Source organism: Vipera ursinii, assembly GCF_947247035.1.
Source record: "Vipera ursinii genome assembly, chromosome: 1".
In the NCBI taxonomy this organism is placed as follows: domain Eukaryota; kingdom Metazoa; phylum Chordata; class Lepidosauria; order Squamata; family Viperidae; genus Vipera; species Vipera ursinii.
Genome location: NC_139512.1, coordinates 115,945,760 through 115,959,458, shown reverse-complemented (window position 1 = coordinate 115,959,458; position 13,699 = coordinate 115,945,760). Strand labels below are relative to the sequence as shown.

General features: G+C 41.8%; 1 protein-coding gene across 14 annotated transcripts in view; it reads left to right on the top strand.

Moving 5' to 3' along the window:
- CTNND1 (catenin delta 1) overlaps positions 1–13,699 on the top strand; it is a 72,845-nt gene that overhangs the window by 28,443 nt on the left and 30,703 nt on the right. For 13 of the 14 annotated variants that reach the window (XM_083349484.1, XM_083349486.1, XM_083349480.1 and 10 more), the window contains 4 exons: positions 206–514; positions 2,302–2,373; positions 2,790–2,948; positions 3,747–4,273. In XM_083349484.1, coding sequence (XP_083205610.1) covers positions 320–514; positions 2,302–2,373; positions 2,790–2,948; positions 3,747–4,273 — 953 coding nt within the window. In that variant the 5' untranslated portion in view covers positions 206–319. The remainder of the gene's footprint in view (positions 1–205; positions 515–2,301; positions 2,374–2,789; positions 2,949–3,746; positions 4,274–13,699) is intronic. The other variant, XM_083349481.1, reaches the window with a different exon arrangement.

Genomic DNA, 13,699 nt, shown 5'->3' with positions numbered 1-13,699 from the left:
TGTATTCTTGAGCCAGTTAAAGTGTTGCAGTTACTGTCTTGGGAGGTTGTTAGTGTACAGTTTTTCACACTCTGCTGATTTGGGGGGGGGAGGATGACTTAGGTGGAACTTGGCCTCTTTCAAGTATTTTTAATCTCTCTTCCCAGATCTAAGATCAGTCTTTCTCTCTTTCTCCTTACTTGTCTCCCAAACATGTTCTTTGAAGTGAGGGGATCCTTCTCCCCTCCTACCCCTTTTCTGTGTGTCGTCAATTCTCACATCCCCCGTGGCATCTCCCTGCCTTGCACCCACTCTCCCCCTGTGTGGGGCCTTCAAAACCATGGATGACTCGGAAGTGGAGTCGACTGCCAGTATACTTGCCTCCGTCAAAGAGCAGGAGGCACAGTTTGAGAAGCTGACACGGGCGCTGGAGGAAGAACGGCGCCATGTCTCTGCACAGCTGGAGCGTGTCCGTGTCTCCCCACAGGATGCCAGCCAAACAATGGCCAACGGCACCCTCACCCGCCGGCACCAGGTAACATCTAGTGATGTGCTCAAGCGGGATATTGTGTCTCCTTCTGATTGTGTGGTTGCTACTGGAGGGCTACTGTGGTAGTTTGGCTTCTGTTGGAAATACTTGGTGGAGCAGCTTGGTCCAAGAGCTTCAGGTTTCTGCTGTCTGCGTAGCTAAGTGTTGATGAGTGTATTTGCCAGTTTTCACAGAGCTGTGTTGGTTAAAGGCTATCCAGTGTGGAAATTAATTAATAGCGGTCTCATCCAATTTCACTGTGTCTGGCTAATGTTTAAATTCATTGTACTGATTACAGGTGCACTTGTAGTGTCAACTGAGAATGCAGCTTCACTGCTTGTTTTGTGGATGCACAGTATAGCAGTGGAGATGTTAGTAATAAGCCACTAGATTACAAAAGTCCTTTGCTCTTTTGGAAACATCCTGTATATTATGCATATATATATTTATACTCTTAAGTTTCTTAGTTGCTCTTCCCACGTCTAATAAAGGCTCCTGTGATGGTTTTTGTGAAAAGAGATCCCTAAACAGATGAAATGGACAAAAAAGGTAACGAGCAGATTTACTGACTAAGGAATGCCAGACAGTAAACAAAGCTCTCTTTGCTCTTGATGACAACATTTGTACAAGATAATGATAATAAAGTGTCCTCCAATGTGACTATCAGATCCTGAAACTATTGACATAAGAAGCATGAAATAGGACTAAGGAAATGTGTCTGCCAGCAGCCATAAGTGAGGCATCAAATGAATTTGATTAAGCTTTTGCACCAAGCTCATCTTGCCTTTCCCCTTGGTTTTGGCTTCTACTGGCTATTCAGGTTCTTCGCTTTTATCCTAAAAGTGTGCAGATGAGCAATTAGCCAATATCAGATGATGTTAAACTTGTGCTTAGAATAAATACTGCATACCACTTAAACTTTCATACGCAGAAAGGCAGAGTTCCCATCCAAATAGTGGACAGAAATTACTTTGGATGCATGCAGAAAGATGTAATTGTAAAGATGATAAACAGGAACTCTCTACCGTAAAATTTTTAAATGCATTTTTCCTTTTCATTTTGGGCAGTGAAGGGCAATGTCTGTAAGCAGAACTAGATCAGGGCTTTTCAACCTTTTCACCCATTGTACCTCTTTTAGGATATGGCAACATCTGAGTACCACCAGTTGCCTAACTCCAGCCACCTCTCGCTCAGGCTTGTGCAGTGCTGCCACCGGTTCAGCTGATTCCCCTCCCCCGCTACCACTTTTCTAGGATGGTCGTGTACCACCTGCCAGGTGCCAATGTACCACAGGTGGTACTCGTACCACTGGTTGAAAAGCCCTGAACTAGATAACGGAGACCAGGTTGACTTTCTTAAGAGGTTTTATCATTAGGTTGCTTTTCTGAACTATTTCTCATTTGCTGTTTTGAGCTTTGGGGGGCCTATAAGGACTGGGACAGCATGGGCTTAGTATTTATAAATTTTGGAATGCATAGTGTTTAACTTGCACATATTATAGATGTTAATAGATGGATAGAATAATACACACCTGTTTCTTTATCCCTATGGAGAAATGTAAACCTAAGATACTACCTACAGTGTATTGCTAATATTATCTTGTCACTTTAAAATCACAGCAGCCTCGTTTCTAAATATTTGGCATTGTAGCCTTGTGTGGGATGCAGTGCAATAGATTGAAGTGTTCATTTGTCACACATGCCCCTCCCCTCTTTTCCTCCCTCCTCTCCCTCCTCCCATTCCTTCTTGCTTTCTGATTCTGGTCATAAATTCATCACTATTATTTTTTGCAGAACGGTCGTTTCTTGGGCAATGCTGACTTGGAGAGGCAGAAATTCTCAGAATTAAAGCTCAACGGACCACAGGTAGGAAAAGAAACTAAAAGCTTCTTTCTGACCAAGCTTACAGAAAGCTCTGAAACGGTTAAGAGAAGATCTTAGATAATTGGTTGGAATCTTAGCAAGATCCAAAGATTTTTTTAAATAAAATTTGAACTCTGATATGGATAAAAGATGTGAAGGAACACCTTGGTGACTAAATTTATGAAGAGAAAATCCATGTCCTTCCATTCTTGTTTGGTGGTTTGCTACTTGACTAAAAGATTTTCAAAGTAATTTGCTCGGACACGTCACGAGGAAACCGCACCCACCCCATTGCCGGCAATGGGGAAAAAGTTCCGATACGTTGCGTGATGTCATGTGACGTCGTGAGTTTGACATGCCTGTCTTTGAGTATTGTTTGCACAGAAATAGGTTGATGGGTTTTCCCCTCATGTTCCTAGGACCATAGTCACCTCATATACAGCACCATTCCCAGGATGCAGGATCCAGGACAAATTGTGGAAGAGACATACAGCATGGAGGAGGACCCAGAAGGTGCCATGTCAGTTATTTCAGTAGAGACCTCAGATGATGGGACAACCCGTCGTACAGAGACCACGGTGAGAGCCTAGGGAGAAGTGGCGAGCGTGTTATGCAATATGTCTGGGAGGGTTTCTGTAGGGAAGAGGTGATGCTTATAGTTGCCAGATGCGTGGTATCGAGTAAGCGGGAATAGCAGATAAAAAGCATATCACACAAAACAATGCTTTTCTCTTTTTGTCACTGGCCGCTGCCTTTAGTGATCTGAGGTAGCTTTCACCTGGTGATTTATTCGGTTTATTATTTCAAAAGATCAGTGCAGACATAACATAGAACGTTTATTCAGCACAGAGAAAGCTGCAAGATAGTTGCTTTAGTTATGCTTTCTCAGTCTGATTGGAGTTAACTGTTATATTGACATAAAGTTGATAATCCGTATGAGGAAACCATTATTAGCAGATCTGAAATCCTGGAGTTGTTTTTGACTTGTCCTGAGGAACAGAGCATGTGAGCCTGCCAATAGCCTTTGACTGGTTATGAGTTTGGGTACACTTGTATTGTGTGGTGTGTAGTGGGATTCTGTCAACCACAGAAACAGTTCTGCAGGGGTTAGTGTGGCGTGAAGAGTGTTGGATTTAATGTTTCTGTATGTAGTCCAGGAGTTTCAGGGATCAGAACATTTTCTAGGAAATGCCACAGGACAAGATAATATTTAAAGCTGAATATACAGGATGTGACTTGAGGTAATAGAGCATGGTGTCCTGTGGAATTAATGACGAAATGCACTGCAGCGCATGAGCAGCGATACCAGCTCTGCCCTCAGAACTACTGTGAGGTGACAAGGCGATGTCAGAGAGCTCATTCTTACTATTCTGTAGGTGAAAAAAGTTGTGAAGACCATGACCACACGTACAGTGCAGCAAGTTGGCCCCGATGGGTTACCTGTTGATGGTTCTCCAGTTACCAACAACTACATCCAGACCATGGATAGGAATTTCAGAAAGAACACAAATGGCGGCCCTGGTGCCTACATGAGCCAGCCGGGCACGGCTACCCTTCCACGAAACTATCACTACTCAGATAGTTACGGGCGGCCATATGAAGATAGCTACCATGGCAGTGAACACAGCTACGGTAGCCTATCCCGGGTGACCCGGATTGATGAGCGCTACCGACCCTCCATGGATGGCTACCGGGCTCCCAGCAGGCAGGATGTCTATGGTCCCCAACCGCAGGTGCGAGTAGGGGGAAGCAACGTGGACTTGAACCGCTTCCACGCCGAGCCTTATGGGCTGGAGGATGACCAACGCAGCATGGCGTATGATGACCTGGATTACGGTGCAGTGCCAGAATATGGGACAGCAAGGCGGACCGGGACACCTTCTGATGCCCGCCAGAGACTCAGGTAAGAGGATAAGCTTACCATATTTTAGCCATCCTTGGCTAAAATGTTCGATGTTTCTCCCACGCTGTAGGGAAGAATCTTTAACTACCCTTGAAGAGCGATTGTAGTACCGAGTAACAGGGACATTTCGAAAGCAACCAGGACAGTTCTGGGATAAATTTAGCATGGTAAATGGCTGTTAAACAGAGACTATTTCTGTATTAAAAATTCTTCCGGGGGAACGTTCTTGCTCCTTCTCTTCTAAGTTTGCATGCAGGAAAGAATTACATCACAGCTACGCTGAGATGGTTATTTGTTCCAGTGGCACAGATCTGTGTAACCGAGTCTCATTCCCACTAATGTGATAAATCCTAGTCTAGGCAAGCTGCATGAAATTGCAGGTGGGGAAGCGAGAACTCCAGTAATAGGAAAGGTTCAAGTAACAAAAAGAATGCAAGCCTCCAGCTCCTAAGTTTGTATTTTAAGGCGCTGTCTTGTCTACTTCCTAATACGCCTGTATCAAATGCTGCTCCGTAAGAGATCCCTGCCTTCTAAATGCCTACTTGCAACCTTAAGCAGTGCAGCTGAATCTTTTACTGTCTTAGTAAGCACAAGACTATTTTTAAACATATAGGGAATTTTTCCCCCTGTTTTTCTCTCAGCTCCTTTTCCTCCTGAAAAAAAAATAAAATAAAATAAAACTCTGGAAATGGTTTAACACTCCTCAACCCAATGAACGGCTTTCTTTTAGAACGTGGAATGCTATAGGACCAGATACTGGCATATTTGCCTTCTATTCCTGCCTTCATTTTTTTTTTCCGATTTGACTTTTAATGGGAAGATTTTCTTCCAGAACAGTGGCTCTCAAATGTTTTGATTTCAGGACCTTTTACATTCTTAAAAAATATTGAGGACCCTAACGAGCATTGATTTGAAACTGACACATTTTAAAACATTTGATTTTGCAGACCCTTTGAAAGGGTCTCAAGAGACCCCGAGGTCACCCCAGGCTGTACTTTGAGAACTGCTGCGCTAGAGTCTCTTGAGGGCTGGAGTTCCTACACCTGAGGACAAAATAGCACAATCGGAGGAGGCTTGCTTGCGATGGCCTCCGTGTTGCTGACTTTTTGTCGAGGGGATCAGTGGATCTACTTTTGACTAGGCCTCAAAGGCCATTTTTGAAAGAACATAAAGCCACTGCCCAGAAGAAGCCCCCAATCTGCTATTCGACAGGCTTGTCCCACACGCAGTTGGATGGCAGAGCTAGCTGTCCCATTTCACCACTTCAGAACTTGTATTTAAAACAAGCCTGCCACTCAGCTGATCATAGCCTTGTTTGAGGGTGGATTTAACCAACTACAGCCTCCAGAAAGTAGTGGGCGCAATGGGATAATCCCATCTCTTCCAAGCCCACTTCCTCTTGTAGCCCATCAGACAGCCCCCATCTGTTCTGGCAGATGGTGGGTGAAGTAGGAGAGACTTGTTTGAAGTGCTGGCTTCCGGCTTCCCAAAACAAATATGGTCCTGGAGGAGAGTGCCCAGGAGCCAGACTTGAGGGTGAGCATTCCCAAAGTAGCCTGAAGTGAGGTCAAGAGCGTGGCGTTGGTAACAAAATGTATGAAATTCACCCAGGTTAAAACAGCTGCAGTTTGCTGTTAGCTTAAAGGGGAAAATACCATTTTAACATTAAAATGGCTGAGGATGACTTTAGGTGCCTCATGGGGTTATGGCTGAAAACAATGTCAGGACATGTTTCTCCTGTGCTTAGATGCAAGTGGGGACATAGTCTAGGGTCAGAGTATATAAAGGTAAAGGTAAAGGTTCCCCCGCACATGCGTGCTAGTTGTTTCCAACTCTAGGGGGCGGTGCTCATCTCCGTTTCAAAGCCGAAGAGCCAGCATTTGTCTGAGGATGTCTCCGTGGTCATGTGGCCGGCATGACTAGATGCCAAAGGCGCACGGAACGCTGTTACCTTCCCACCGTAGTGGTCCCTATTTTTCTACTTGCATTTTTACGTGCTTTCGAACTGCTAGGTTGGCAGAAGCTGGGACGAGTAACAGGCGCTCATTCTGTTACGCGGCACTCGGGATTCGACCCGCCAAACTGCCAACCTTCTGATCGACAAGCTCAGTGTCCTAACCCACTGAGCCACCGCGTCCCTTTCAGACTATATAGCTGTGTTTTATTATCATGTTGACAGCTTCTTTTGACTTCAATTTTGTTTTTCTAACTTGTCAAACAGACAAAAATTAAGAGTTTCTTAAACTTCTGCAGTTTATAGTTTCAGCTTTGAGAAGAATTAAATCTTATTGTAAATTCAACTAGAAAGTTGACTTTAGCTTCTAATTAAGCTGTACTTTTATATATGTAACAAATTTACCGAACATGAGTTGTATTGATCAACATAAACACATTGCATTGTTTGTTCTTAAAATAGCAAAATGAACGTAGAGTAGGGGGGAAATTATATATGGCATGTATTTATATTTTTCCCCAGAGTTCTGTTTTCCAACAAAAATAGAATTTTTAAAATTTTCATCTTTACCACTGATAATGAGGTCATAATGCCACTGAAGAGAAAATATATTTTATCAAATGAATAATGTAACACACAGTCAGTCCTTCATGTGCTTACACATTCCACCAGATGCATCCAGACATATAAAGCTGAAACTATCAGGCCACGATGAATGACATTGTCGAGTTATGCTTGAAATGCTCTTTAAGATTTTTCTTAGGCTTGAATTTTTCCCCCTCTTTTTGCTGGATTGTGGCTAAATCTTGGATTCAAGGCCTCTATTTTAGACCTCAGCTCTGCACTTAACCAAGACGCTCATCTGCGTAAATACTAGTTTACTTTGTGGAGGAGCTGTAAAAATTACAAGTGTATGCAGGAAGTATTACATGGCTATATAAATAATATTGCAGTACATCTGGTAGGGATAACATGACTAGTGTTCTTTTTGATAAAGTCTTCTGTGCTGTAGGTGGGTTATAGTAAGAGAAGGGTATTCTTACAACTGTTTGGCAATAGGTTAGTGCTTATACCAGTGTGGGCTTGCTACATGAAGATAAATGTGATTAGTTCACATGGGTGGGTTTTTTTTGCCTCTTTCTTTTCTAAGGTATGGAAAGATCCTGATATCTTGTTCAGCATGAGAAATCTGTTTACCCTCTGGGCTAAAATTGCTTAACTTAGATCCTTAACTGGCTTGATAGCTGCTGTAGGATCCTGGGAATATGAATTTCCATTAAAAAAATGAATTAAATACCATCTTGACTTGCTAGCTTGATCCACTGCAGAGGCATAAATTGTTCCACCTAAACATTCCAAAAAAGAGGATGTGGTTGTGGTTTCTACTGAAATGGGGCAATGCAATAGTAATTATGGAGTACAGCTTCCATTTCTCCTGTGTATTAAAGCTGCCTTCCCTTCTCTGTGCAAGTTTATGTCCCTTGCCTTGCCCGCCTGTTTGTCTTTCACAAGTATGGTCCTGAATTTTCATAATCTGTTCTTAATCCATAATTAGACTGCCCACTCCTTCCATGTTATGGTCATCAGCTACAGTAAATTACATAAATGTAAGGCATGTAAACTGTCTTATACCGTAATAACTTCTGTTTGACTTGCTGCCATTTGAAAGGAAGCATTTCACCTCCTAAGGTATGCATACACTTTGGTTTCCTGAGTTGAATTCTGAAGTAGATGAAATTGTCTTGTCTGCTTGCCATTTATCCATTAGCTCCATTCTTATAATAGCCTGTTGTAATATTCAAAATCAGTAGCGTTGGAGTAATTTCCCCCTAATCTGAGCATGCTGGCTTAGATTATGGTAACCTAAGGCATCTGGAGACTATCGAGTTGAGGAAGATTCTTGAGCCAATAACAAAATCAGACTCTGAAAAGCAAATTCGAGATTGAAAGCCTGCAAACCCTTTCAAATTATTGCTTAACTCAGTGTTAGAATCTTTTTATAGCAAAACCAGATGCCAGAGGGAAGATTGGTGGTTAGGATCACATGAGATTGTCCAATGTATGTAAGAAGTGTTCACCGCCTGCAATGGTAGCACCAATGCAAAACTTTGGAGCAGATGTTCAGAGATCCAGTAAGCAGAAGGACTTCCCCCCAAGATAGCAAAGAGATCTTAATTCCGTTTTTCAGAGGTGGGGAGGAAGAAGCAGCAAAACAGAGAGAGGTCTCTGAGAGTTTAAAATTACTGACAATTTTCCTTTCTTGGTGCTTGAAGTGAAGAATGGCTGAAACCTTGTGGTCCAGTAGTCCTCTCGATTAAAATGGCAATGGACAGCTCTGGAGAATGGATACAAATTGGGAAATCAGAGAAGGGTGAAAAAAGTTATCTTCTTCCTTCCTCTCACTGTTATAACCCTGGTTTGAATTTGGAGTTTTTCTCAGCTGTTCTTTCTTTATACACTCATGTGTTTGATCCTAATCGTGTGTGTGTGTGTGTGTGTGTATGTTAAATGCTTGTTAATTATTTAGATTACCTTGCTAGGCCCCAAACATGGGACAAATCTTTATTTCCTGTTTCGGCCTAACCGAAGGCCATCGACAGGCAGTAGTCACAACAGTGACAGCTCATATTTGTGTAAATTTTAGATTGCTAACAAAGAATTATATATATATATATATGTTTGTGTGTGTGTATGTGTATATGTATATGTGTGTGTGTATGTATATACACACACACACACACACACACACACACACATATATATATATATATATATATATATATATATATATATATATATATATATATATATATACATACATACATACACACACACACACACACACACACACACACACACCAAATCACATCACATTTAGCCCTGATTTTCTGTAGAGAAACTTCATGCTCCTCCTTTCTTTAACTGAAGGTTGGCATCAGTCATTAAAGCTGTTGCCAAAGAAGATAACGCAACTGTGAAGCAATTACAGTAGCGAAGGCTGTCCTGAATTTCCCAATTCACTATCTTGGCAAGGAGAGCAGCACCCGCCACACTCAGCAAAGACCTCTGCGAGGAATCTGGAATCTGTCTGACTTCAATTGAGTAGATAAGATCCCAAAATAACCAGCTACTAGAGACATTGCAGCAGCTGGTTTCTGATGAAGTCCAGGAGAAAGATTATTGCTGTTATCATCATACATTTTTCTTTATACTGACACAATAAAGATGAGCAATTTCCAGTGGTTGACAACTTCTTGGGGGAGGGAGCTGTCATTCCCATGTGTTTTAAAGCCCAAAAATCATGTTGTGAAGGTAACCTTGTAAGTAATTAGTTGCTGCGAACACTCATCCATAATTATTTCTTTTGTGATTAATGGTGACTTTGATACCTTGAAAATACTTACAGTGGTGTGATGATCTTTCATGCTCTCCCTAACACTTGAATGGACATAATTGGCATAAGATCCATGCCTAACAAAGGGTAGGCTTCATTTTAGACGTGTTAGAAGCAAACTCCTTGTTTTATAGCAGAGGTCCCCAAACATTTGGGCACCAGGGACCGGTTACGTGGAGAGAGGTTTTTCCGCGGACCGGAGAGTGCGTGGTTTTGTGTGCTGCCTGCATCCCACGGATGGGCCTTTGCTTGTTTGTGTGGCCCTGTTGCTGGCATGCCGCGGCCTGGTACCACTCCATGGACTGGGGGGGGGGGCGGGTTGGGGACCCCTGTTTTATAGGATGATGACATAATCCTAGCAGTTGCTTCACTTCATTTGAATTGTCATCTCCTTTCCCTTGTGCCATGGCATGAGCATGATCTATAGCAGGGGTAGGCAACCTTGGCTCTTTTATGACTCGTGGACTTCAACTCCCAGAGTTCCTGAGCCAGCCATGCTGGCTCAGGAATTCTGGGAGTTGAAGTCCACGAGTCATAAAAGAGCCAAGGTTGCCTACCCCTGATCTATAGGAATGTATATTGACACACACCTCGTACCCAACTGAATCATCAGTAGCTCTGTTGGACTTCTCTATTGCGTTAAATACTGCATGCTTGCTGGAATGGATTTGGCAAGGAGATTCTTTGAGATGGTGCTGTGGAGGTGGATATTATTAAACATCATAGCTACTGGAGCAGAGTGTGACAGGCAATTACTGTGAGAGGTGGCTTGGAGTTCACGGGACGATTTTGATTGACTATTGAATGCCTCTCTCCCTTTTCATCTAAATTTAGAAAAGTTGTAGGTAGTAATAGGCTGGATGAGACCATATTGTTTGTTTTTTTTAAGGAAAATAGAAGACTGGAGATAGGTTTGCTGCCTTAAGTTGACCAAATTAAAAAAAGAAGTAGGATAAAATAACAACTGGCAAATTAAATCTTTGTCTAATATATATTGCTTGTATTTAGTAGAAAAAGGACCAGGGCTTAGTCTGTCTTGAGTGGCATTGCATTCCCTTTAAAAACAGGGGTCCTCAAACTTGGCCCTTTTATGACTTGTGGACTTCAACTCCCAGAATTCCTCAGCCAGGGATGCCTGGCTGAGGAATTCTGGGAGTTGAAGTCCACAAATCATAAAAGGGCCGAGTTTGAAGACTCCTGCTTTAAAACCTAAGTTGCAATTTTAAGTATATTCTAGTTCAGACTTTGCTGTGAATATTTGTTATTGTTTTAATTGTGCGGTCAGGAGAAGTGCTTTCAGCTAGTGCAGTCTGCATCTTTTTCCTGGAGACGTTGCGTGAGTATTATAAACCCCAAATCTTCAACGGCATCTCGTTTGATCAACTGTAAGCTGCTTGAGTCTGTCACCGAAGAGTGTTCAGATCTTCGGTTGGCTGCGAATTCTCTAATCAAAACCACTGAACATTATGGGAAGCATGTGATTCCATCCTATAATAATTTCAATAGCTGGTTATGACCTATAAAGTTCCATGTGACCTGGCAGCTAATGTCTAAAACAGCGTTTCCCAACCTTAGGAACTTGAAGATGCGTGGACTTCAACTCCCAGAATTCCCCAGCCAGCTATGCTGGCTGGGGAATTCTGGGAGTTGAAGTCCACGCATCTTCAAGTTCCTAAGGTTGGGAAACGCTGGTCTAAAAGACTGCTCTCCTATGCAAATTAGGTTAGATTTTATTGCTCCTTTCCTTTTTTTTTTTCTTTCCCCTGACATTTTTGATAGCGCTTCCAAAGTATGGAACTCCTTAATGGAAGAAGATGCCCCTTTGGCTTCTTTTCCCATGACCTTTTTATAAACAAGGAAAAACACATTTGCTCGGACTGGGGTACAGTGCTATCTCATTTCATTATAGGCGCTTGAACTTGCTGTTTTTTTAAACCTACGCTGGTGGATTTCTTTTGCCATCTGCCTTGTCTTCTTAACATTGCTCGTTGCATTTTATGAATCTCTGCCTTGAGTACTCATTTGTTGGAAAAGGTGGGATATAGTTCAACTGATTAAAAATGCCTCAAAACTCTGGGCAGGAATGAACCCTCTATTGAACTGATACTAATTATACCGTCCCTTTGGTTTGACCAGAGTCAATGATTAAACAACTTGCAAGTCTTTGTTATAATAACAAAATGTCTTCTGTTACCTGTGACATTAGTATAAAAGTTGCTCCAATAGAATCTACATATGTGGATTTTGACCTCTGGCCACCCGTTGTGAAACCACCATACTGTGTACAGACTGATAAAGATCACAGAGATCTTTGGAATCTGAGTATTTCTTGTAGCTGGCTGTTTGTCTCTGGCTTCTCCCTTGTTATCCAGACTGGAGTTTTTGTACGTCTGTGTGCGTGCTTGTATGCATTTCTTTTTTTCCTTCTGACTTTATGGAACGTAACTCGTCTGATATTATCTTAGCTCATTTGTTCTGAACCCTGGAAAAGGATTGTGATTTGGTAGTTCACACAAGACAGCTCTCTAAGAATGTCTCTTATGCACACTGTCCTCTAGTTTTAATTTTTTATGAACGCTGGAGAGCCACTTTCTAGAATTCTGCCCGAATTCTTAAAAATACACAAAACATTGGGAGATAATGTGCTTGGACAATAAGTCAAGGGAGAGGTTTAATTTCCTCTTGCTCCCCACATTGTTCACATCTCCAAGAGGGCAAGATTGCGTAGAAACAATTTCCATGAACAGCTGCCAGGTCCAAGTGGTTTGTTTTATACTAGGCTTAAAAGCGCGCGCACGCACACACACAAACACACACACACACACACAGCTTGCATTTGTTGCAAGGAGCAGAATACTACATGCTTACACTCTGTGATCAAGAGATTAGGACGAGGCAAAGAACTGTGTATTTGTGTGTAGGTGCAGGGCTTCAAAAATAACCCAGAACTATGTGGGTATCTTGTATGGACAAGTTTGAAAGATGGAAAATAATAGTTAACCGTCATTGTCTGTCTCTCAAGGCACCTGGGAAACTTGCAGTCTGGTTCAGAGGTCTTTGAATTCCCTTCCTTCAGGGACCACATTTCATGCTGACTTGTCTGGGGAGAATGTTCTCTCTTTAGTCCGGCTGTGAATGACAGCTCTTAGACTCTGCTATTGGCCCCACATAAATGTATGGGCACACAACTCTTCTTAAAGCAAGTAATACTTTCTGGAAAATCCTTTATTGTCACAGATGTGAGAACATTCCAGGAACATGCTTGGAAATTACTATTCAGAAGCAATACATTGGAACCTCTCACACAGCATTCACAAACCAGGGTCAGCTACACTGAACTAGGGAGGCCAATGGTTTGACTTGGCATGAGGCAGTTCCTTGTGGCTGTCAAGAAAAATTAGCAGGGTAGAACAAAGTTATTTATTTTCTTTAGCTTATCTTATGACAAAGTACTTTATCTTGGACATTTTTCAACCAAGGATCAAGAGGCAAACTGATTCCATACAATTTATTGTTGAATTGCCTTGGCTTATTCAGGTTTTACAAAAAAAAAGTTCACATGATATCACCCATCCGGAATCCTCTTATATTTTCCCTAAATACCACGGGATGCCTTACCAAAGGAAGTTCAACTTTTCTGAAAATATATGTGCAGTGTAACAAGCCATTGGGGTAGATGGCTTTGGTATCACAATACCTCTGTGTTTTTAAGAGGTATAGCTTTGGTACAGGCAGCTATATATTGTGGCCTATCACACATTTCATTTCATTTCATTTCATTATTTTTTTTAACGACAATCAGTTTTATAACTTCGGTAGCATTAAAAGTAGTAGTATTAAAAAGTTATTTTGGTTATTCTTTTAAGAAATCAAAATAGCGAAATGCCACTTCCGTAAGAGCTCATCCTAGTGCTAATGAAAGTTTATGAAAAGCATTATAATATTAATGAACTAATATGTCTAATGAAACATATCCACTTCAAAACAGAAAAGGGGAAAAAAGTTCCTGTTCTCGTCACTGTTATTTTAGTAAAGTGGTTAACGCTGAAAGGAGAGCAAGAGTGTTTTACGGCATGTA